General features: G+C 36.7%; 2 protein-coding genes across 2 annotated transcripts; both read left to right on the plus strand.

Moving 5' to 3' along the window:
* Nucleotides 1-20,517: 20,517 nt before the first annotated feature.
* Nucleotides 20,518-23,246, plus strand: LOC131005097 (plant intracellular Ras-group-related LRR protein 3-like). The gene is made up of 3 exons (XM_057931908.1): nt 20,518-21,420; nt 22,012-22,178; nt 22,246-23,246. Exons 1-3 carry the CDS (start codon nt 20,641-20,643, stop codon nt 22,871-22,873), a joined length of 1,575 nt encoding a protein of 524 aa, XP_057787891.1. The 5' UTR covers nt 20,518-20,640; the 3' UTR covers nt 22,874-23,246.
* A 1,090-nt stretch (nt 23,247-24,336) lies between these two features.
* Nucleotides 24,337-24,717, plus strand: LOC131011709 (uncharacterized). Its single transcript, XM_057939511.1, has one exon. The coding sequence runs from the start codon at nt 24,337-24,339 to the stop codon at nt 24,715-24,717; it is 381 nt and encodes a 126-aa protein (XP_057795494.1).
* The last annotated feature ends 2,184 nt before the right edge of the window (nt 24,718-26,901 follow it).

Below are 26,901 nucleotides of genomic sequence, written 5' to 3' on the forward strand. Positions count from 1 at the left end.
AGAAACTGTAGTCTATCTTAGGCGGGTGTAGACATCGCAAGCCACATCGTTGTCTAAATGGTGAATAGTCAACGCTTAACAGTGACCGTCGTCTCAATGAACAGTAGGTGCGGTCATAGACGACACGCCATCGAAATCATCGTCTATGACCGCGTTATAGACAATAGACAAACGGTAAATCGTCATTTATAAGTGAATAGACAATAAGTTTTTAAACATGTTGTCTATATTATGTTGTCTATTATCAAAATAGTTGTAGTGTGTATAAATTTAGATTAAAATTAATATAAATTCTAATTTTTTTTATTAAATCAAAGGGACCTAAAATAAATTAATATTTTTTTAAAAAAAATTCGTTACAACCAAAGAAAGAAAAAAATCCACTCGGTGACTCCCCTGACCTATTGTTGGAGGAGAAGCGTCATACCAATAGACTGCGCTTCATCGTCAAAAAATATAAAAAAAAATGTACAGGGTAAAACTAAAATAAATTAAATTAATATAATCTCACTCATCTTAGTTGCATTAAACATTATTATAATTAAAATATGTATAAATAAAAAATACAAAAATTGATATCTAACAAAAATATAGGATATGAAATAAAATTAATAGTATAAAAATAAAATTAATATAAAAAAAGAAAACAAAGAATAAAAAGAAATTCTATATGTTCAACACTAATAGGAAGGACAGAGAAAAAGTTTAAGGATTTTAATGAAGAGACAAAAAAACAAAATATTTTAAATTTTAAACTTTTTATAATTTATTCATTTTAAATTTATTTTTGATAATTTTATATTCCATTCGTCCAATTAATAATGTCCCACTATATTTAGACACGAAAATTTAAAATAATGCAATTTAAATGATGAATACCAAGTCAACGAATGAAAGAAATTTTTTATACCTTATTTATTTTAAATTTATTTTTGATAATTTTATTCCCGTCGACTACAATCTATACACCTATATGAAATAAATGTTAATTGATTTGCACCACAAATTCATATGGCCGGTCCAATAAAAAGACCAAAGTTCATTTTTGCTATTCTTTTTGTGAAAAATCTAAGAGTGTCTGAAATATGTGGGGTCCAAATTATTCAGTGCAATATACACTATATATTTTCCTCTTATATGATTGCCTCTTTTCATTTTCATCTATCAAATCAACATAAGAATACAAACCAAAGCCGTTTCAATGGGGAATTCAACAGGTTGGAAAGCATCGTGGGTTTTATTTCTTGTTTATTAAGTACTACTATAATTTAGTTATCGCTTTGGAACGCACTATATATAGCTACAAGAGCCTTTCGCTTTCAAGTTTCAAAGATGCGACAGAGCTCCGTTCACCATATTATTTTTATTTTACAGACGATATAAAATTTAAGAAGATAATGAATAATAATGAGTATTGTTGTGAGTGGAATTTGGATTTCATTATTATTGTGAGCACTACAAGAAAATGCGGCTCTAACGACCGAAATTTCGGTCGTTAAAACCCAAAAATCGGTCGTTAATATTTTTAACGACCGATTTAACGACCGTTTTTTCCGGTCGTTGTTTGCATCGTCGCCCGACTTTTAACGACCGGTTTTTTCTTTTTAACGACCGAAATTTTGATCGTTAAAAAGATAAAAAAAAAAATAAATAAATAATAAAAAAATTATTATTTTTTATTTTTTTTAAATAATGACCGAAATTTTATTTTTAACGACCGAACATTCGATCGTTAAAAACTAATAATAAAAATATTTTTTTTTGGAAAAAAAAAATATATATATATATTTTTATCTTTGTATCCCACAAGTATTTTTAGTGTATTTCTAATGTATTTTGATCTTAATTGCATACCATTTGACGAACTTCCAAGTAGGTCACCCATCGTACTTGTGCTCTAAGTCAAGCACGCTTAACCTTGAAGTTCCTTTTGAGTAGTCACCAGTACAGAACACTCGTATTATTGATATATATAGTACCTATTAATTCATTTAAACTCTAATTCAATATAAAATATCATTAATCATTCATAACCTTATAATATGTCGAGATATTAACTAAGATTTGTGGTGTCGGCGAAACATTGACGGTAAATATACGATCGAATTTAAAATAATAAATAATTAATATTTTTTATTAATTTTTATTAAAAAGAGAAAGAGAAAAAACGAACCAAGAACCCTTGAGTGCACAAACAACAAACTAAGGGCCGAGCCTCATTAAAACCCTTTTTAAGGCAAACCTGGTCGGAAAATCCTTAAAAGGGAAAAAGAGTACTCGTCTAAACAAGGAGCTGTGTGGGAACGGAAGTGAGACAACTTCAGAGATTCCGGCCGAACCATCACCCCTAAGCAGCTCGGTTCCCGAACACATCAAAGCAAACCAACAAAAGAGAACAAGCAAAGAACAAGCAAAAACACAACCAACCAAAAAGGAACGAAAATGAAAACCAGAAACAGCACGACACCAGCCACAACTAGCGAAGCTAAAAGGAAAATCAGCAGACCAAGAAAAACCATGTAAACGGAAGAAGTAGGAACCATCCCAACACCAACAGACAACCGAAACCCCAACGAAGCAACCGCACCTGTCGCGAGAAGCATCCAACCTATTCGAAACAAACACTAACACCTTAAAGCACCATTCTAACAAAGCTATGGGTAGAAAAATCACGAGCCACCGCATGTTTAATATCGTCAATCGCATAAGGCCACCATCCCTCTTGTCTATCATCATTGGCCATTATGTCCGCGGGGTGATTTCCTTCCCGAAAGATGTGAGTAACAATCAAAGAAAAACCATGAAGACGACGAAGAACCTGCTTCCAGGAAGCTAAGAAACGCCAGGGAACATTCGTGGAGCGATTCTCCAACAACCGCACCACATACATCGAATCGGACTCAACCCAAAGATGAAGCCAGCCACGATCATGAGCAATATTAATAGCAGTAATAACCGCGAGAAGCTCAGCTTCAAAAGCAAACCCACTACCACCCTTGATGTGAAAACAGCCACGGACATAAGCAAAATTATCCCTAAAAACTCCTCCCGCGGCAATACGACCAGGAGCCCCTTTAGCAGAGCCATCGGTGTTGACCTTAATCCAATGAGTCACCGGAGGCCACCAATAAACCTCCACCATGCGAGGGGGAGGAGCAGCTCGACTGCCAATTCCAAGACTTCTAACAATCACGTAGTCAGTCCAATTATTCTTGATGGTACCAAGCCGTGAAAAATTAGAATCCATCTCTTTAAAATAAGCTTTAACAAAAGTAAGAATCGACCGAGCCTCAAAACGGAGATCATCAAAAACAAGCGCATTCCTACAGTCCCATATCTTCCACAGGATCGAAATAATGCCTCCTTTCCAAAAAGCCAAAATTTGGGGGCTGAAGCAAGCATTCCAAGCCAGCACTAAAAAAGTGTGAATATCCAAGCAACTTAACAGATCCGTTTTATGAAACCAGACCAGAAACGTTTCCCAAATGTAACTAATCCGAGGACAGCTCCACATGATATGCTCAATGGTTTCAGCATCCATATAACAAAAGGGACAACCATTAGGAGTGACCATACCTTGTCTAACGAGAGTATCCAAGGTTGGAAGACGCCCATGAAGAATCCTCCAGCATAAGATCGAACGACGAATCGGAATGTACGGTTCCCAAATCCATGTCCCCCATTTCACCATAGTGTAACGATGACAATTATTGGAGAAGGCTAAAGCCGCCGAGACATCCCCCTTGAGCGAATGCTTCCAATATCTAGAATCTTTTTCCTCGGTCATAGGAATCAATAAAATATCAGCCACCACCTCAGGAAAATAATTCACAAACGAAGGCGAGAAATGCCACAGACCATCGTAGTAGTAATCTTTCACAGAGAAATGGAGATAATCATGCATGTAGTGAGGAATTTTGAGCTTATCCACCAAAATGTAACCCAGCCAATCATCCTTCCAAAAATAAGTATTAGCACCATTATTGATGCAAGAGTAAGAATCAACCACCAAGGGATCAATCTCCTGTTTCACGCCGAGCCAAATAGTCGAATTAGCAATATTTTGCTTAGCATAGCTGAAGGTCGTGAGGTATCTGGACCTCATAATCCGATGAGCCCAATCATCACCTTTTATCATCTTCCATGCCAGCTTCATCAAAAAAGATTTATTCATTAAGGTAAAAGAACGAATGCCAAGACCCCCTTCCTCTTTAGGAGCGCACACCCGTCTCCAACTAACAGAACAACGCGGTTGCTGATCAATGCTGCCCGTCCAAATGAAATTACGACATTTACGGTCAAGCGAATGCAATAATGATTTAGGCCATTTATAAACCATCATCGAATGCACAATCGAACTCTGAATCACAGACCTCACCAAACATAAACGGCCTGCGATAGACAGTTGAAGACCTTTCCACCTTGCAAACTTTTGGACAATTTTATCAAAGATCGGCATGAGATACGAGGCCCGCGGACGACCAACAAATATAGGAACTCCCAAATACGTCATCGGAAGATTCCCCACAGAGAAACCCATGACACGCTGAATAGCCCTTCTCCTATCCGTAGTCACGCCCCTAGCGAAGTAGAGATTCGATTTCTCCTGACTGCAAACCTGACCAGAAATCGAACCATAATAATTCAGAATTTCCTTGATCTTTCGAGCATTACGAACCGTAGCAGTGCTAAAAAGGATAATATCATCAGCATAAAATAAGTGTGTTGGAAAATTAGTGGCCCGGCTGAAACCCATCGGACTAAGGTGTCTCGATTCCACACAACTGCTGATAAGGTGACTCAGGACGTCTTCCGCAATCCCAAATAAAATCGGTGACAACGGATCACCCTGCCTAACCCCACGAGAACAAGAGAAGTACCCCGAAAGCTGACCATTGTAAAGAATGGAGAGCCGGGCAGAGCTAAAAATGATCCAAATCCAATTGACGAACTTCTCATGATATCCATTCGCTCTCAAAACTTGCATAATGAACTCCCAGCGGATGGTGTCAAAAGCCTTACGAATGTCAATTTTGCAAGCCATATTCGAACCCCGATTCGTACGTTGCATCGAGTTGAATCCCTCAGAGCTGAGCATAATGCAATCATGGATGTTGCGACCACTAATGAAACCAAATTGGTTATTAGAGATATGAGTGGACGCAATCCTGCTAAGCCTTGACGCCAAGATTTTGGAAATGATTTTAAAGAAGAAGTTCGACAGAACGATGGGCCTCAAATCAGCAACAGTTGAAACATCCTTCTTCTTTGGGATAAGAATCATTGTACTGGAATTGCAACCAGTAGGTAAATAAGAAGACCGGAAAAAAGTTTGAACAGCACTGACCACATCCGTCTTAATAATTTCCCAGCAAGTCTGAAAGAAGGAACCAGAGAAACCATCAGGTCCAGGGGCACTATTAGCGTCCATTCCAAAGACCTCCGCCGCAATCTCACTCTCCGCAGGTATACTGACCAAAAAATTATTCTGAGCATCCGAAACCGCCAGATCAAAAAGTGCCTCAATCTCCAAAGGGTCAGCGCTCGGGCTTCCATCATCCATGAAAAGAGCCGAGAAGTGCCCGATGATATGTTGCTCAATAATAATCGGATCATAGACATCCACACCATCAATATTCAAGCGAGTAATCAAAGTATTCCTCCGTTTGAATTTTATCATTCTGTGAAAGAAAGTCGTATTTCTATCCCCATCTTGCAACCACGAGGCACGGCTTTTCTGTTGAAGAAGATTATTTTTTCTATAAAGCGCAACATTAAGCTCAGCTTGCAAACGAATCTCCTCATCGAAGAGCTCATCAGTATATCCAGTTTCAGAAATCTGGTTCTGGGTGACCGCCAAATGATTCTGAAATAGACCAATCGAATTATCAACGTTGCCAAAAACATCTTTATTCCAGACCTTAATATCATGACGCAGCCTCTTGAGTTTCAACATAACACACAGAATAGGGCAGCTAGTGTTAACAGCAACCGTCCACGAATTTTTCACCATATCTAAGAACGAAGGATGAAGGGTCCACATATTCAGAAATCTGAAGTGTCTTATGCCAGATGGAGTAACCTGACGGCACTGCAGAACTAACGGAGAATGATCAGAGGTGAGCCTCGGAAGCGCCGTGGTAACAATAGAATCGCATAAATCAGCAAAACCCTTGGAAAAAAATGCTCTATCAAGGATAGATTCAACATGACGGGGAAAAAACCGACGTCCAGACCAGGTAAAGCGAATCCCTTCAGTCGGAGATTCAATGAATTGAGAATCATCAATGAAAGTGCAGAAGTCCAAGCATGAGCTTCTTGAAGGGGACCTAGAACTGATCCTCTCATTAGAGCCTTTGACTGCGTTAAAATCACCAATAAAGACAGTATTACCCGACGTGAAATGTAGAAGATCATGCCAAAGTTGACGGCGGAGGATCTGGTCATTGGCTCCGTGTATAATAGCTACACGGAAGTTGTAAGTTTGCCAAATACAATCAACGATCACAGATTGGTCAGAGGAAAAAACCATGGTTGCAATCACATCAGGATGAGCAAGAACCCAGATGTTCGAACTTTTAGATGCTCGACAATTTTGATGAATAGGCACCATATTTAAAGAATTCCAGTAGCTCTGCCTCACCTTACGAAACGCCTTCTTAGGTTCAATCAAACCCAAGATAATAGGAGAAAATGAGCTACAGTGCTCCTTAAGTAACCGCTTGGATTCGTCCGTCAAACCGCGGACATTCCAGGCGATGATATTCATGAAGATTGATTGAAATGGGCGGAGGAGCCTCCGCATCTTTCCACCTCAGCCGACCAGCTTTCACGGGCGACATTCTCCATCGCCTGAATACAGTCTTTCTTGCTATTGTCAATAACAAAAGCTTCCGGATTATTGCCAGCATCTCCAGCTTTACGAAGACGATGTTTAATACTCTCCTCTGCCTGTTTTGAGATTTGTTCCGCTGCACGATCTGCGAGCTGTTTTTTTGAAGGCCTACCGCGCCGCTTAGCTGCCATACCCGAAGTAATTGGCTCCTTAGCCAATGCCAGAATTTGTTCCAATCTCTGAGCCTTCATAGCATTCTCAAAAGCAACCGCATCAGTTGGTTGCTGTCGGGAATGAATTTCCTCACTTATAACATCCGCTTCAATTGTTTCCTCCTCTTCTGAACTTTCAGAAACATAAACTTCAAGCGGCCTATCGTACACCGATGTCTCCACATTGTTGGTGATAGCGTCCAACATATCCGGCCCTCTGATATCCTCATTATTCCTCAACTGAAATCTAACATTCTCACCACTGATTATGTTCTTAGCATTTTCCTCCTGCTCCAACAGATGAGGCGAAGAGCCTCGATGCGAAGGTTGCGCAACCTTCTGAGTTGTAGATTTTGGTTCATTGTCCTCACCGGAACCTTGTTGCTGTACGCGCGTGGATTTATCAGTTATCTGCTCAGCCTCCAAGATTTGTAACCCAGTTTCTTCACCTCTCAGGTTTTCCAACACAACAAAAGTGTTTCCAATCGTAGTCCCCGAGCACTGCTTATCTTTAACCGAATGTTGTTGAATCTGTTGATCGCCGACAGGTTGATTTCTATGCTCATGCAAGGCGGCTTCATGTTCGTTGTTCGTAGTCTGAATATGCTCAATTTCTTTCCATTGTTTTCCCCTTGGCTGTTGCGTGGCAATCTTGACGTGAGTAGTTGTCTCGTCAGTTTCCTTTTGAATAGCTTTGAAACATCTATCAGGAGAGTGTCCTGTTATTTTGCACCTGTTGCAGTAAAGTGGGAGCTTTTCATAAGTGAACTCAATATAAAAAGCGAAATCTCCTTCATCAAAAAGAAGAGTAGTAGGAAGAGGTTTAGACATATCTAACTCGACCAAGACCCTCGCAAACTGTCCAAAATCCTTCTTCACTGAAGCTGCATCGATTCTAATGGGATGCCCAATATATCTCGCAACTCCAGCCAGCACTTCCGCGTGCCAATATTCTATCGGCAAATAGTGTATTCTCACCCACACATTAGCCAACGAAGAATGCTCCTTGAAGGGATCGAAATTCCTTGACCATTCCCTGAGTCGAAGATGACCATTAAGAAGTTCCCAAGTGTTTTTAACCTTGGCACAGGTTTTGTCCGCCTCACTTTGAAAAACCAAAGTGTAGTAGCCTTTTCCAAGGGGAATAAGTTGCCAAGAAGAAGCAATTCCCCATAAATCATTCAACTCCTTTTTTAACATCATTGCCGGCTTCGGTTTTTCACCTTTACGAAGCAAAAGTCTTCCTGTCAAAGCATATTGAAATTCCGAAACTTGTTTGATAAGAAGATCTTTGGGCATTTTGAAACAGAACTGATCACCCTCCTTCATGGGACATAGTGCATGAAAGTTATGAGCAGCTACGTCAGAGCGTCGTTGCCCCCTGTTAGAAGCCATCTCCGCATAGGATTTGTGGGCATCAATCTTCTCTCCCATATCAGTAACTTGTTGACGAACCGAATTCGTGGGAATAGTTGTCGAAGAGGAAGCCGCCGCCCCATTAGGGTTAGGATTGGGATTCCCTTGTGCTTGCGTAAGGGAAGTACCATCCGGAACCACAAGCGTACGTTGAGGTCCCTTTGAGCCATGAGAAAAGACCATCATTCCAGACTGTTCGTTGGCGTTATTCAAAGCTAAATTCGGATTAGCAGAAGTAGCAGGCGAAACCAAACTAGGGTGTTTCCTTGGGGAAGAAACATCACGAGCATTCGGGTTAAAATTGTTAGAAACGAGTGGAAGGTTCAGGCCCCCTTTGCCCGACATGATTCAGCAAGAGAGGACGCCGGAATGCGAAAAAGAAACCACAAAGCTTTCACTGGCATTTCATCAAACACCTTATAGGCAAACACAAATAAACCCAGAAATTGATTTCACCTACCAGAGTAGCATCGATCCAGGCGAGCAGCTCCAGCGGCTTGTGGCAGCTGCACGTCGGCGTGGAGCTCAGGCGTCGAGCTCGAGCCACCGGCCGGTCGCGAGAGAGTCCGAACTCTGAGGCGAGAACGAATTCAAAAACAAAAATTACTGTTCACGCTACAGTAATTTCGCTGATTCCTTTGGTTCCAGATTCGTCTCAGTGTGATTTCACTGCCAATAATTAATATTATCGTAATTAAAAAAAGCAAAAAAAAAAAATATGAGTATGAAAAATAACAATCAAATATACAACAAAATCAATATTAAATCAAATAATCAATATTAATAAAATTAATATTTGAAAAATAATTTTATTATTTTAAAATAATAAAATTATTAATATTTTGAAAATAATGAATCTAATAATTTAGAAAATCTAATAAGTCTAATAATTTATTATAATAAATCTAATAGTTTATTTTTATTTGTAAATAATCAATATTCTATTTTTAGAATAATATTATGAAAATAACAATCATTTTTAAAATATTCTCTATAATTTGAAAATAATAATTAAATAGAAAATTAATAAAAAATAATTAAATATATATATATATATATATATATATAATCAAAAAATAAAAATAAAAATGAAATTTAAAAATTGAAAAAATAATATTAACGACTGATTATTCGGTCGTTAATAAATAAATAAATAAATCAAAATAAATAAAAAATAAAAATAATTTTAATGACCAAAAAATTCGATCTTTAAAAAAAATAATTAAAAAAATATTTTTTTATTTAAAAAATATTTAAAAATTAAAAAAATAATATTAATAATTCGGTCGTTAAATAAGTTTAATTTTAAAATATATATATATATATATATATATATATATATATATGAGTGGATTTTTAAAATGGCCACTTTCATATTGTAAAATTAAAAATTGTCCACTAAGATAAAAATATTAAAAAATGGCCATTGTTACCAAAATACCCTTCCACATTAAAAATTAAAAAAATGTCCACTTTACATCACCCCTTTAAAAAATCCCGCAATTCACAACCAGTGTGAATTCACAACCAAAACTTGGTTGTGAATTCACACTGGTTGTGAATTGAGAATTCACAACCAGTCGAATTCACAACCAGAATTTTTTGTTTGTGAATTCACAACTAGTCGAATTCACAGCCAAAATTTAATTCACAACCAGTCGAATTCACAACCAAAATTTAATTCACAACTAGAATTTTTTGGTTGTGAATTCACAACAAACAAATTCACAACCAAAATTTAATTCACAAGCAGATTTATGTTGGTTGTGAATTCACAATCAGTCGAATTCACAACCTGAATTTAATTCACAACTAGAATTTATTTTGGTTGTGAATTCAAGTAGTTGTGAATTTGAGTTTTTAAAGTTTGAATTCACAATTAAAACTGTAATTTATTTTGATTGTGAATTTATAGATTTGGTTGTAAATTCAAGAATATTAAGTTGTGAATTCATCGAGCTAGTTGTGAATTCAAGAACATTAATTTGTGATTTCATAGATGTGGTCGTGAATTTAAGAATATTAAGTTGTGAATTCATAGATCTAGTCGTGAATTCAAAAACATTAAGTTGTGAATTTATATACTCCCTCCGTCCCAATAATGAAGACACACTTTCCTTTTCGGGTTGTCCCAATAATGAAGACACATTTCTATACATGAAAATAATTAGGGCTCAATTATAACTAATTAATTGAACCTTAATTATGGTACAAATTAATACAAAATCCTAATTTACTCATTTCAATTCACCCGCCTCCCTCATTTCTCTTCACTCCTTAACCCACCGCTCAACTTCTCCCCCTTCTCGGCGGAGTCGCCGCCGGCGAGCCACGACCACCGCCGAACACCCCCTCACCCCTCTATCTAGAGACACCGCCGTCCTCATCTCCTCGTCCCTCTGCCACCCTCTTCATCTCCAGACCTCCTTGTCCCTCTGTCGCCATCTTCATCTCCAGATCTCCTCGTCCCTCTGCCGCGTTTAGAGATGTCAAAATCGACCCGGCCCGATGGGCCGGCCCGGCTCGCCCGGGTTAAGAGGCGGGCTGGGCTTGAAAAAATAGAGCCCAAAAAAAATCGGGCCTAAAAGCCCGGGGTTTTTGGCCCGTCGGGCTTATCGAGTTTCGGGCTTTTAAGCCCGGAGTTTTCGGGCTTTTTTGGCCCGCCCATTTATATATATATATATATATATATATTAATTATATTTATATACATTAAGGAAACTTTAAAAGACTAAATTATCTCAAGCTGGATTACAAAAACAAAATTTAATTCATGTTTATTTATATTTTAACAATGATATGATTTATGATTTTTATTTTTTTATGAGAACTATCTTGTCGATTAATAATGCACTAATTAAATACATCATTTGTTATGAATTTTTAATTGCTCCATTTGTGTAGAGCAGCAATGCAACATATGGTGTATTCTAGCTCAAATTTGAGATGTTTGTGCCGAAATTAAGATATAAGAGCCCAAGTTTATTAATTTAAATTTGAGTTAATTTTTTTAATTTAAATTATTTTTCATTATTTTTGTAAAAGAAATAATATTAAAAAAATTATGGGCCGGTTTAGCCCGACCGCCCGATGGCCCGAAAGGGGCTGGGCTGGGCCTAGAATTTTGTAGCCCGATCTAATTTCGGGCCGGCCCGACCCGGCCCAAAAAATCGAAAGCCCAGTGGGTTCGGGCCGGGCTGGCCCGACCCGTACCATTTGACATCTCTAGCCGCGTTCTTCCTCTTAATCGTCGCCGCCTTCCTCTCCTCGTCTCTCTGCCGCCCTCTACCGCCCTAGATCTCCGGTTCACTATGGTGAGATGAGAATGGAAGAAGAGGGAATTTTCTAGGATGAGATGAGAAGGGAAGGAGAGGGAAATTTCTGGAATTTTTGGAATTAAGTGGGAAGAAGAGGGAATTTAGTAGAATTTCTGGAATTTAGTGGGAATTTTGAAGGGAATAAGAGGCAATTTTTGCCTCTGCCAATTTTTATTTTCTGCGAATTTTTGTTTTGGAATGGGAATAGGTTTGTTTTGGAATGAGAATTGTTTGTTCTTTGCCAATTTTTAGAATTTCAAATTTGCTAAAATTTTGGTGCTAAAATTTTTGGACCAGAGATGGGAATTTGAAGGAAAAAACGTTGAATTGAAGCAGTTGTGAGGACTGTGGTGGTGATGACTGCGACTGGTGGCGGGAGGAGCAGCGGCGGCGGCGGCTCTTCGCCATCGACCGTCCAATTGAGGGAAAGAGAGAGATGACGCACGAGGGGGAGGGGCTGTGGGTGTTCAGCGAGAGAGATAGAGTGGAGAGAGAATGGAGAGGCCAGGGAGATGAAGGTGGTTGGCGGTAGCGACTCACCGGAGGCAGGTGGCGGTGTGACAGGGGTGAGAAGGAATGCGGCAAGAGAGAGGGGTGTGACCGTGTAAGGAAGGGGAGAGAGACAGATGCAGCGAGAGAGAGAGAATTAGAGATGTTTAAAAAAATGGAATAACAGTTAATTCTGCACAAAAAATAAATAAATAAATAAATAATTAATTAAATTAAAGAATTCAAATTTCATTAATTTAAAATTTTATATTTTCAGAATTAATTTAAAATAAAAGTAAATAAAGCTCCTAATTAACTCCTTAATCAAATACACTAATGATGTGGGCCACAACACTTTATTCCCTAAACTAGCTCTCCTTAACCTCCGTGCCCAAATGAAGTGTGTCTTCATTATTGGGACGGAGGGAGTATTTGGTTGTGAATTTAAGAATATTAAGTCGTGAATTCATAGATGTAGTCGTGAATTCAAGAACATTAAGTTGTGAATTCATAGCTCTAATTGTTAATTTAAGAATATTAATTTTAAATCATGAATTCGAATAGGGAAATTGTACTTGATATTTTCACAGCCAATCACTTAAATAAATAACTTATGTGCGTGCCTTCCTCTTGTCGTTTCAGGACTTGGGAGTTGCAACAAAAGCTTTTGAATGAAGCATCTTTTACATTTTGACACCATATCTCAATAATTGAAATTTTTTTCTGCAAGGTGGAAGCAATACAACCACAACAAACAACGAGATCAGTAACCTTACCTAAATTTCCAATAAATTATTATGCGATACAAAGGCCCTTGAAATCGAACACCCCAATTCTCGAAACCCCCTATTTCAAAATCTCAATATCTGCTCCAACTAAATTTTTCAACAACAGCTAAATGTAGCTCAAATTTAAGCTCTTCCGCTGAATTGGAAGAAGGTCTTCCCTCCAGTGTCGTAATCTTTTCAATTTCTGGAAAACCTGAGAATCAGACGAACTGATTAAACCCTAGCGCGACAGCGAGGTCTGTGTCGCGGAATCCACGGCAGTGAGAAAGAGAGCTGCAATAGGGAGGCCGAGATCTGGTCGCCGGATTCTAGTAAAGGGAAGGGCGACGGTGGCTCCTAGCTATGGAGTCGCCGGACCACGGAAAGAAGGAGAACATGCGGTGGTTCGCTGTACGGCGCCGCTGTGCGTCGCGGTGGTGGTGGTTCGCTGTGCGTCGTGGTGGTGGTGGCTGTGCGGCGCTGCCTATGCGATTGCCGGAGATTGAGCGGCGGCGGCGCGGCGGACGGGCGGCCAGAGGGAGAGGGAGAGCCGGAGAGGGAGGGAGGGAGAGAGAGAGAGAGAGGGGATAGAAGGTGTGATTTGTGGCTGGCCATTTTTTAAAATTTTAAAGTGAGGGGTAGTTTTGTACTTTTACACAAAAACTGGCCAATTTTTAATGTTTTTATTTCATAGGCCAAAATTTAATTTTACTATTTGAAAGTGGCCATATCTATATATTAACTATATATATATATATATATATATATATATATATATTAACGATCGAATTTTCGGTCGTTAAAATTAAAAAAATAATTTTTACGACCGAAAATTCGATCGTTAGAAAAAATAAAATACTCAAAATATTAAAAAAATAATTAGCGACCCAATTTTTGATCGTTAAAAAATTAAAAAAAAAAAATCTGTCGTGAAACGGTCGTAAATCGGTCGTTAAGGCCGCAAAATTAACGACCGAAAATTTCGATCGTTAATTTCGGTTGTTAAACGCGTGTTTTCTTGTAGTGGAGTGAAGCTTGTAGACCTTATTGCTATAAATGAAAATGAAAATGATATTATAAACGGATCAAAATGGTAAAATTTGAAACGATATCGTGAACGGAATATACCGACTTACTCTCTTTACAAACATCTATGTTAAATTGTCAATTCACATTTTTTTGCTTTCACAAGATTAACAAAAAAAATTAGTTTATAGGTTGAATTATTTAATATTATCTACATTTTTCAGCTGTGTCTTTCTATTAAATTGCAGTAATCCGTTAAAATGATTTGGTTAATATAAATGTTTATAGATTACATGATAACTTTGGGATAGAAATACAAGAACTTAACCTTTTTTTATATACTAATATTTTTTTTTAGAATTACACTTCACATACATCCATATTGGCACACTGAATGATTCGATCCCGAGACTTAATTAAGTGAATAATGTCTTACCAACTGAATTACACATTGTTAAATCAAGATTACAATCAGCTTTTGTTAAAGATGGTCTAAACTTCCCCATATTTTACGAACAAATTGATAATATATGTGTGAAAAATAGTTGTAGGTAAGGATATAGACCAAAGAAATGCAAAAATAACTTGCCTGCATGTTAATTTGTTAGTATATATATATACAATAACAATTCTAATGTATTCCTTTTATGTTCGTTAATTATAGTAGTTTTATAAAAGTCACAATATTATATTTTGGATGAGTAATGTGGGTGTACTAGAACTATATCTATGGCCTATATGGGCATGAAGGAATAGCATTTTGTTTCTTGTGTGCTGTTTTGAGAAAAAAAATGAGATTCAACGTCCCCGCAATATCTATACTATATTAAAACAGCAGTTTTCAATTAGAAATTGATTTCAAATCAATTTGAAAATTGAATGGCGATTTTGTAGTTAAGACAAAATTGAAGAATTATTTATAAACTCTATTTATTCTTTTCATTTTCTTTTCTTTAACTTCTTATTTTTTTGTTTTATTTATTTCTAAAATTATGAAATTCGATTAATTATAAAATATTCAATATGCCTATCAAATTAAAGATCACGATAAGAGCTTTAATTTGATATAGTTTATGTAAATATAAGATTTAAAATGTAAAAATTATATTAGTTTAAATATTAAAATTTTAAAAATTTCTCTCTCCTCTCTCATCTTTTTTTTACTAAATCTATTCTTTAATTCATTTTTCATTATTTTTTAATTTTGTAAACTTTCTTTTACGATTCATAATTTAAAATAAAATATTAAAATATTTAAGTCAACTAACTCACATTTCTAACAAACGTTTATTTACAGTTCTAGAATCTATAAAAAGGGTTTTATTTTCTTTTTCTTTATCTTTTTATTTCTTTGTTTGTTCCTTTCAAAATTTTTGAAATTCGTTTAATTATAAAATATTTAATATGCATATTAAATTAAAGATTGTGATAAGAACTTTAATTTGATATATTTTATTTATAATATAAAATTTATATTTATTTAAAAATTAAAATTTTTAAAAATTATCTCTCCTCTCATTTTTTTTGAATAATTTTTTTAATTGTTTAAATTTTTAATTTTTTAACTTATTTTTTTTATTTACATAATATCAATTTTTTTTATTATTGTGGATTCTTTTTTTTCAATATTCAATAAAATATATTTAATTAGTTAAAGTTAATTTTTTTTTATTATATGTATAAATGTGATATTGAGTTGTTATCAATTTTATATAAATTTAGAAATATAAAAATATTTCCCGTGCATTGCACGGGGTGCAAATGCTAGTTTATAATATAAAGTAAGTGAGGACCATCAACCACTTATTTAATTTAGAAGGTAAAGTAAATTGAGCACGAAAATTAAAGAGAGTCAGAGGCTCTAATTATTAAATTAGCACCCATCATAATAGCATGGGATCTTTTCTTTTATTTAAAGTTTTACAGAAATAAAAAATTACGATTGTATAGTAAATCAAATGGGTTATTGAAATATCTAAAGTTTATGGTTTATATCATGACATTTTTTTTTGTCAAAAAATACATGAATTTAATATTGATTCTGAATCATCATTGACCGACAATTTCGCCTAAATTCAGAATCAAAATTTGGAGAAATAATAAATCATGATATGTAAACCAAAAAATTGACAAATTTTGAATATTTTTCAACAATAACCCCTAAATCAAACATCTATAATGAAACCAAGCAAAGAAATGAATATAAAAGTTCACGAAAGAAGAAATTAAAAAACAAACAAACAAATAAACGTTCAAGAGAGTAGTTAGTGAAGATATTAGAGCAAAGGTTGATGAAGCTTTATCATGATTCATGACCTATAAAAAGAATACAGATGTTAATTCTTACATCCAATTCGTATTTTAATTTTTACATAAATGCGGTATGTAACTCATCTTCTTCTCCTCAAGTCTCAACCCCCTTTTTTCCAAATTCAAATTACACAATCGAAAACAATCATGGATTTCCGTCATTATATAATTGAGTGATATACCATCGCATATATCTCCACCGTCGTCATGCTCGATCGAAACATCTTTCCCATCGTTGCCGTTGTTTTGAAGAATTAACCAAGCAAACTGATGCTCAGTGTTTCCAAATTATGTTATAACTTGAATTCTCCCCGCAACGCTATTATTTTCTTCTTTCGATCGATCGGTTCCACTGCACAAATTCTCAGCAAATTTGTTCCTGTCTGCAGATATCCTTGCAGAATGCATGCAGATCATCGCCGTTTCGGGCCGTGTTGTGGCTCAACGCTTCATTTGCTTCCTCGACCTTCTTCAGATCTTTCTCTTTCTATTTAAGGATGTCAAAGGATACGTTTTTTACCAATCATCTCTCATATGTTGCAGCGCAAAAAGTACTAGTAGTTAATGTCTAAGGCCAAAGATCTTGAGTTGAGTTCATTATGACAGATTTTTTATTTTTTTTATTTAATTGTTCATTTATCAAAAAACAAGATAAGAGCACCCGCATCGCGGGTCCTCGATGGGGTACTCGAGGAGACCATCGTCCTCGAGGAGGGCGATGCGGCGAGGAGCTCCTCGAGGACTCCTCGAGTTATCGAGTATCCTCGATAGGGCGAAGGAGATGGCGCGTGCAATGCACGCGCCCAATTTAAAAAAAAAAAAAAATGAAAAAATCGAAAATTCGAATTTATATACACTTTTTGACTGCAGCTCCTCGGTCTCCGCACCTTTGACCGACGGATTTAATTTTTTTTTTTTTTTTTTTTTAATTTTCCCTTCTTCTTCTTCTTTAAAACACCCATCTTCTTCTTCTCTTCTCCACACCTCTTCTCCTTCTTCCTTCATCCTTCTTCCTTCTTCTCTTCACACCTGTTCTTCTCCTACAATTTTCTCCGTCATGGATCCACACAACACTTTCTACGATCCAAATTGGTGCCCTGATCTCTCCTCCGATTATCATCCCGATATGGGAGGAATCAACTTGGAGGAGAGCCCGCCCGAGGAGGAACCGGTGAGTGCTCAGCAGAGTGTCTCCCCACCAAAAAAAGGCGGCCGGAGGAAGGAAAAGGCCACCAAAATGAAGCACGACAAACCAAAAGTTTACCGTCATACTTACCTTCCACAGCATACGGATCTCATCGTCCAAATTTCGGCGGAGGAGACCAACGACTCGATCCGTGGGACGGATCAGAAGGGAGAGTCATATTGGGGCCGGATCCGCGAACGTGTGTGCCCCATCATCGGCGTCGACCTCGGCATTAAGCAACTTCAAGGCCACTGGTCCCGGGTGAGCGCGGATGTGCGTCTCTGGGAAGCTGTTTGGGTGGAGACGAGCAACAATTGGCCGTCCGGTCATTCGGATGATATGATTCGTGAAAAGGCCCAAACCATCTTCAAGGCTAGAAGCCCAAACAATGCCTCCTTCAATTTCTGGAACGCGTGGAGAACTCTCCGGCACAATCCCAAGTTCAAGTCGATGTACCTCCTTGGAGACGTGCATGCCTCCAAGAGGACAAAGACTACGGAAGAGGGCGGCTTCACCACCTCGGCGTCGGGCGAGGAGATCTCTTCTGCTCGGCCCATTGGCAACAAGGCGGCGAAGGCGGCGGCCAAGGCGGCGGCGAAAGGGAAAGGGAAGGCTGCAGCGTCGCATACGAGCTCGGATCCTCCACCAGAAATTGTGGAGAGGTTGGATAGGAACGACGCGCAGATGAGGGCATTCACCGCCCAGTACCAGCGGAGGAACGATCTCCGGGAGAGGGAGCTCGATATGCAGCTCCTGAACACGGATACGACGAACATGACGGACGCACAACGTGCATTGCACGCGTCCATGGTCGCCGACGTGCTCAGGCGTCGTGGTCTATCCTAGGCTTTTAATTATGTGATTTTAATGATGTTTTAGGTTTTTTAAATTTTTATGTATTTTTTTTTTATGTTTTAAGTAATTTTAAATTTTATGTTTAATCCAGTATTTAAATATGCAATTTAAATTATGCAATAAAATTTAAATGAAAAACATAAAATCAAAACTAATATTATCAAGGAGGCTATCAAGGAACCCCAATGCAGCACTACCTACTCAATAACACAAACACTATCAAGGAGGCTATCAAGGAGGTCCCAATGCGGATGCTCTAAGAAGATGTTTGGTGAACGAATTAAAACAATATTTTGTGAACTAATGAAGTTGCAAATCATAATACCTTACTTTATATAAATAATATCTTCATTCTTCATACTATTTGTCCACAAAGAATAAACAACAATTACTATTGTTCTTTTTTTGGACACGACCCAATTTTCTCTTTTTATATTTTACCCTTATAAAAATACTCTTTATTTACCCAAAAATTACTCTAACCCACATTCAATTCAACCACAACTATTTATTTTTATATGACGAGATCTTTTATCCACTAAATATACATTTACTAACTATTTTATAAAAACTTGTGCCTAATTCAAAATTGTATATTCTTTATAGTTGGAGGAAGTAACGTTTAATTATTATACTCCATTTGTCCCACTTATCTTGGCACACATTCCTTTTCAATTTATCCTATATATAATGAAACTAAATAAAACTTTTTAAAAATAGTATGTGATGCATACCTTCTTTATATATATATATGGCATTTACACTTTTAACATATATTTTATTTTTCATCTTCGTATTTAAAGTAAATATGTTAAGATAAATGGGACGGAGGTAGTACTAAACAATGACAATGTAGGTTGAGGTAGCTAAATTTACATATATAAAAAAAGAGACTGAACAGACTTTCTAAACTATATATTATTAAAATTAAGGGTTAATTGCCCCTAAATACACCACATTTCCTTGAATTATACAATTGCACATCACCTTTAAAATCCGCCCCTAAATACACCACCTTTCCTTGAATTCTACTATTGCACATCACCTTTATATTTTTTCTGTTTTTGCACATGACTAAAAAATCCTCAAGAAATAAATTAAAGTGTTAATTTATAAATTTAAATATCTTTTTAGCAGCGGAAATATAATAAAATAAAATTCTTTATAAAGTTTAAAATCATATATATATATATATAAGTATTTTCGTAAAGAAATAAATTCTCTAATAAATTTTTAGAAAGAACTTGAATTAAAAAAATAAACAAGTCATGACATTAAGAAAATAAAATGAAACTTTTATTTTAATAAATTTCACACGAATTCGATATAATTTGGAATTTAGAGTTACAATAATCAAAAGTACCACATGAATAATATAATGAGTTTGAAAGAAATATATATATATATATATATATATATATATATATATATATATATATATATTTAAAGAGGTTCGACGCGCTCATTCGACTCTCCACGCGCCTCCAATGTCATTTACCTGAAATATTAAATATAGGATAAGCATACATAGTATACTTAGTGTAGGAACATGCAATTATTGTCCACGTTAATAAAATGATAACACATACGATCATAACATTTAAAACGACACAGTTTTGCCAATCTGGAAGCCACGTCATTTAAAGTGGTAACATCCTAATCTAATTAAAGTGTTAAATATAAATTTAAATATCTTTTTAGCAGCGAAAATATAATAAAATAAAATTCTTTATAAAAATAAATAAAGAATTTTATTTTATTATATTTCCGCTGCTAAAAAGATATTTAAATTTATAAATTAACACTTTAATTTATTTATGAGGATTTTTTAGTCATGTGCAAAAACAGAAAAAATATAAAGGTGATGTATTTTGGGGTGGATTTAAAGGTGATGTGCAATTGTAGAATTCAAGGAAAAGTGGTGTATTTAAGGGCGGATTTTAAAAGTGATGTGCAATTGTAGAATTTAAGGAAATGTGGTGTATTTAGGGGCAATTAACCCTAAAATTAAATTGATAAATTTGGGTTGGGAACTAAAACGATCTTTATCCAATCGCACCAGTGAGGATCCGACCCGGACCCGGAGTCTATATTTGGCCGCGCACCCGACAGTTATTACCGTTATACTAATCGATCGTGTTCATCCCACACACGCGCACACACTTCACACTTTCCTCTCACAGTTTCAGAATCACAAACCTCACTCTCACAATCAGAGATCGACGTCATGGATCCGAATCCCACCGTAACGGATCCGAATCCCACAGTCATGGATCCGAATCCCTCCGTCGCGGATCCGACTCCCACCAGTTTTCCGATCCTCTCCCAAGTCATGGACGCGCTTCCGGCCTCCCTCACGCGCTCCTTCACCACCACCGCAGACGACGATTCAGGCGTCGAGAAACCCCCGTCGCCGGAGCCTCATTTCGAGATCTCCGAAAAGATGCCCGACATCAGGAACCCCGAGCTCGTCGCCGCCATGCGCGATGCCGTGAACGACGTGGCGGAGTCCCGATCCGTCCTGGAGGCCCTGGGCCCACGACCAGATCACGAAACCGTGGATTTGGCGCGCTCGCGCATGTCAGAGATCGACGCGTACGAGACGGCAGGGGAGTCGGGGGAGGTGATGAAGGATTACAAGGCGTGCAAGGCTGTGATCGAGCTGGATGAGATGCACGAGTCGTATCAGAAGATGTTGGAGGACGCCGAGAAGCGGCTGGAGCGGATTCATGATGCTGCTGTGGCGGGGGATGATGCGGCAGCCGATGTGGATGCGGAGGAGTATGAGGAGGGGGAGGAGGAGGAGTATGAGGATTATGAGGAGGCGGAGGAGGTGAAGGCGGAGATGATGAATGAGGAAGTGGCCGCCATTTTGAAGGCGGCGGAGGCGGGGAAGAAGCCCATCGAGAAGGTGGATTTGTCGGGCCGGAAGTTGAAGATCTTGCCGGAGGAGTTTGGGACATTGAATTTGTTGATTGTGCTCAATTTGTCGTATAACAAGCTCGAGGTTAGAATTAATTTTAATTAATCTTCATGCATATGTTCCGCTAAAAAAAAAATCATGCATAATTAATCTAGCTTAATTTTATCTTTTTTGGTACAATTATTTCGTATGCATTTTTATTTTCATGATCAAACTTGTTTAGGTGAAGAACAAAAAGGCTCTGCAATAGAATCAGCATTGCTTTGAGTCCTTGAAAACACTGAATAAATATTACACATATAGGCTAGTTAAAATATGATGAACAATATTGCGCGCGCGTTCAGAAAATACAAGTCAGGTGGGATTCTTTCCTTTCCGTTCCTTTTTTTCTTCATTTGAGTTGGCTTGACCTTAATTTCCTTATAACTACATTATTATGAACTCTTTCTCAAGATGAACAAACAACATTATGTATTTGGAACCTTATATAATTCAGATTGAGCTGATTCAGCGATATCAAGATTATTACAAAGCTCGTCATTTAATTTGTTGGTTGTTTTACGTTATCTTTATGTATAAACAGCAGAATTTCATGTGATTGCCTACTGTGTGAAATTTGTAGGTTGATTTGATCAGAAATTGACATTTGTTTTTAATTTTGTGTGAGTGAAACAGTGGATCCCAGATTCAGTTGCAGGGCTGGAGAATCTGGAAGAGCTAATTCTTGTAGCAAACCTATTAGAATCACTGCCTGACTCCATAGGCCTATTGGAGAATCTGAAAATGTTGAATGTCTCCTCAAACAAGCTCGCTGCCCTACCCGATAGCATCTGCCATTGCAGGTAATTAAAAACCCTAACCCTAATCAACGCCACAAACTTGTTATGCTTGACGTACGCTGTGGTGCAGGTCGTTGGAGGAGCTGGACGCGAGCTTCAACAAGCTGACGTACCTCCCAACCAACCTCGGGCACGAGCTGGGGAACCTGAAGCGGCTGCGCGTCCAGCTGAACAAGATCCGGTCCCTCCCCACCTCCATCGTCGAGATGAAATCCCTACGCCTCTTGGATGTGCACTTCAACGAGCTCCACACAATCCCGCAAACAATTGGGAAGTTGACAAACTTGGAAACCCTAAATTTGAGCAGTAATTTCAGTGACCTGACTGATCTGCCCGAGACCATCTCGGATATCATCAGCCTCAAGGAGCTGGATTTGAGCAACAACCAGATTCATGCTTTGCCCAACACGTTTGGGAGGTTGTTGAACTTGACGAAGCTGAAGTTGGACGGGAATCCTCTGGAGATTCCTCCGGCGAGCGTGGCTGCGGCGGGGGTGGATGCGGTGATGGCATACATGACCAAGAGGTGGGTGGATATGCTGATGGATGTGGATGACGAGAAGAGCATGCTTTTTGTGAAGGAGGAGGAGGATGAAGGGCTGCTCAGCCGCGGCGCCAGCTGGTTCAGGACCGTGGTCACCGTGTTGGGAGGCTTCGGGCAGTCCGATGCTGACCGCCACCTGGATCAGGAGTACTGAATCTCGTCGCTACACGTTATCTGTGACTGTGAGTGGTCTCTGTGTTTGGATGGTTAATTTAATTAGGGTGCTCACCAATCACCGTCTCATCAAGAGCTAGGACTCTAATTCTTTGCATTAATTTATCATGTAGAAAGGTCGAGTTAATAAGTCTTAGGGTAGGGATTTTGGGTACTGGTAATAAACAAAGTTGAGTTGAGTGCATTTCTAGTCAAACTGTGTTGTTCTTATCTTTTTGAAATTAACATTTGGAGAGGGAGATTTTCGATGTATATTTGCTGATAAAATAACTAGTGTGCAATGCTTTTGTGACGTTCGACCTAAGTGTGTACTCATTTAAATTATTGGCATAGAGCCCTGTGTATTTGAATTAAGGGCATGAATGTGAGACCAAGTACCTTGCATATTTATTATAATATCGCTCAACATTAGACGTTAAATTAAGTATTTATTGGAAGGTAACCCAAGAGTAATAAATACATTGAGCCACTCTTCAATCTTGACATATCTATAATAAATGATTTATTCTGATATTGCTAAATGAGATTTATTTTTAATAATGCTATTTGAACAAAATATATCCATACAAAATATAGTTGAATATTTTAAAAAATAAAGAGAAGTTAGATATATAGTGACAGATTCCTCTTTAGTAAATAAGAGAAGTTCCTAATTGAAATAACAAGCGTTGATGAACTACATTATGCCCCTTTTTTACGGTATGATTTCTATATTGCAATTACAAATTTACAAATATATTTGAGCTTCAAAAGTTAATATATGGTGATATCATTTTATATATATGATCTTATCTGAACACTGATTTTCATACTTATAAAATGAGCAAACATATATATTAAGTGGATCATATAATTTTTTTCTAATGTAATACTTAATAATTAGGAAATAGTCTCTGAATATCATTGATATTTGTATGGTTTGTGATTATCATTATTTTTGTTATATATATATATATATATATATATATATATTAATTATGTGCAAAGTTCATATGTTAAGATTCTCGAAACTATCAAAATAGACATTGTATTAAAATAATATACATGCACAAATTCTTAACCAAATGACGCGGTACATTGGAAAGTGTTTCCAATTAACATTTACAATGACATTATAAAAACACACACCTAAAAATTCCCATCCTTAACTTTGGAACATCAACACTCCAAAACATGCAATGTATGTCCCTAAAAACACTAATTAAGCCAAATAATCATGTGAAAATAACCCATTATTGTCCAAATTCACCAACTAAATTATTAAGGTTGGTATCCCCATTGCCAACCTTGCCATGTGCACCACATGCTTTCCAATTCCTTTCCCCATAATTTCCAACCTATAATTCCCGTATTAAAATCAACCAGCTAGACAATATAGCTTTATTAAAACACACACACACACACACACACAACTCTTCTCTCTCTAAACATTCCATGGAACAAATGACAAATACTACCAAGACTACAACTTGTCTCTTATTCTTCTTGATTTCATTCTATTTGATCGTATCGTCGCTCAATCGGCCGGCGCCCTATGCCTCCGGCTACTACGTGGCCGTCTTGAAGCTCGTCGCAGCGGCCGTGGTGGCATTCTTGATCGTCCTGGCTGTCAGGACGACGCTGGTGACGTGGATAACGGTGGTGGTGCTCCTGGCCTTTGCCGGGAAGCGCCGCCGCGTCTTGGCTCGAGAGGGTAGGAAGATCACGTCAGATGTGGCCATGTATTTGGCGCAAGTTGTGATCAAAGAGAGTAGCGTTGTGGCTTTTGCATGTGCCACTATCATGAGCCTAATGGGAATGGCTTGGCTTGGAAATGCCAATTGAGGTTCAATCACAATTCACAAATTTAAATACCACTAGTCTCTCTCTCTCTCTCTCTATCGGATTATAGGCCACAAATATGAATGTAAAATTTTTGTACATTTACTTGTTTTCCTTACGGAACGTTGGATTATAGATTGAGATAAATGAGTAAATTACTTTACTTTCTTGTAGCTATATAGCATACCTTTTCTTGAGAACACTTTCGTTCTTTTTTGTAAATCACTTAGTTTTGTATAGCCAATGTCATATATGGAAAATAATAGTAGTAGTTAATTTTCGTTAGAAATGGCTCTGTGCTATCTCCTATATACTTTTTTTTTTTTGAACTTAGATGAGGGCCTTTTTTTTATTATTGATATTATGATAATGTTTCGAAGATTGGTCCATCTTAAGTATATACTGTATAAGATCTTGTGCATCATTAATTTGTATTAAAACAAGGGATAATACTAATAGTGCCAAAATACATGAACTTTAACACATTTCTATATGAACTTAAAATCATGTATCTAAATACACGAACTTTCAATTCTTTCTGATTTTGCACACGATTAATATTTTCAACGAATGATTAATATTAATGAGGTAGAAATCAGAACTATCTATGTGGCTTAAATGGAATTCTTCCTAATGAATCATTCACTTTCATCGTATGCAAAATCAAAAAAGAAATGAAAGTTTGTGAATTTGAAGGTAAAATTGAAATTCATAGTCAAAACCGAAAATATACTGCTATAAAAGTTCATAAGCCAAGGGATATTAATGCGATTATTTGGTTGGCATCCTCTGGTAAGAGCTCTCGCACTAACCCCTCATTCCAGTATGTTTGTTCTTTACAAGTAACCTCCGAAACTTTGATGTCACGATCTACATCAACATCAACATCAACCTCCAAGTCCAACTCACCCTCTACCCCACTAAAGATGCCCTTATATCACAATCTTTCTATTAATTTTATTACTTATTTAGTTTTTAATTTTATGAAAAACAAATATCTAAAACCGATGACGTTTAGGGTCCTTGTGTGACATTTTTTTTTGAGAATATATCCTTGTGTGACATTAATTAATATCCTTGTTTGAACTTAACTTTTGGATGAGATAACATGTCATCTTTCGGTGCGCCACGTCAATGCAGTCGTCGAAGGAAAGATTCAATAGTAAAATGATTATGATAGAATTGATAAGTTTTAAAGGTTGAGATAGATTTAATTATTTAAACAATAATCCATTACTTAATAGGCAAAATAGAATCCATAATATAAATAATCTATTACTTTATATTATAGGCAAAGTATATAATCCATAATATTTTTAAAGATGCTAGATGTTTATTATCGTGTATGTACGTGATTAGAGTCCAAAACTTATTGTTGCATGGGGTGATTTAGATTTTCTGTTAATGTAAGCAATTTGCATAATGAATGGACCAATTTAGCTAATATAACCTTGAAATTGGATGGTTCGATTAATAATTCTAAGAGTGTTCAACAAATTAAATCATCAATCAATAAATAACCTTAATTTATATCTAAATTAATGTTAATCTCAACCTATAATAATATAATTAATATCCATGATCAATTTAATTAATTGCTGTGAAAATGATGTTACATAAATATAGTGGAGGGATGATAAATAATTCCGAGTGTTCCACCAAAAATAATGATACTACCATTTGCGGTAATGCTTTCAATTATACTTATTTGACCATTTAATTCCATCACTACCAAATATACTTGATTAATCTAAAACTGTTTATATTTTTAAGTGGATCTAAAACATGTATAGTAAATTAGTAACGCTTCGCAAATTTTAGATATCTTCTTTTCGCTGTCTAGGATTTACTTTTGATATATAGTTTAACATCCGCAAAAATTTACGTGAGAGTGTCAATAATATATTTGTAATTCCGTTTATATTTATAACTAACTAAGAGAACTCCCAGCAGATCACCTAAATGCATTACTAACTCTAAATTTAGGCTAAAACAATTGAAAATGAGATAAAAAATGCATCCAACGGATTCCCTAAATTGGATGGGACCCACAAAAAAATTTACACCTACCTAAATTCAATCATAAATTTACACCCACCCTAAATTTATTTTAAGCTTATAATTAGTAGGGCCCACACATAATTATTATTTTTATGTAGAAAATAGAAGATCTGGTGTATACATTTA

Source organism: Salvia miltiorrhiza, chromosome 1, assembly GCF_028751815.1.
Source record: "Salvia miltiorrhiza cultivar Shanhuang (shh) chromosome 1, IMPLAD_Smil_shh, whole genome shotgun sequence".
Lineage (NCBI taxonomy): Eukaryota > Viridiplantae > Streptophyta > Magnoliopsida > Lamiales > Lamiaceae > Salvia > Salvia miltiorrhiza.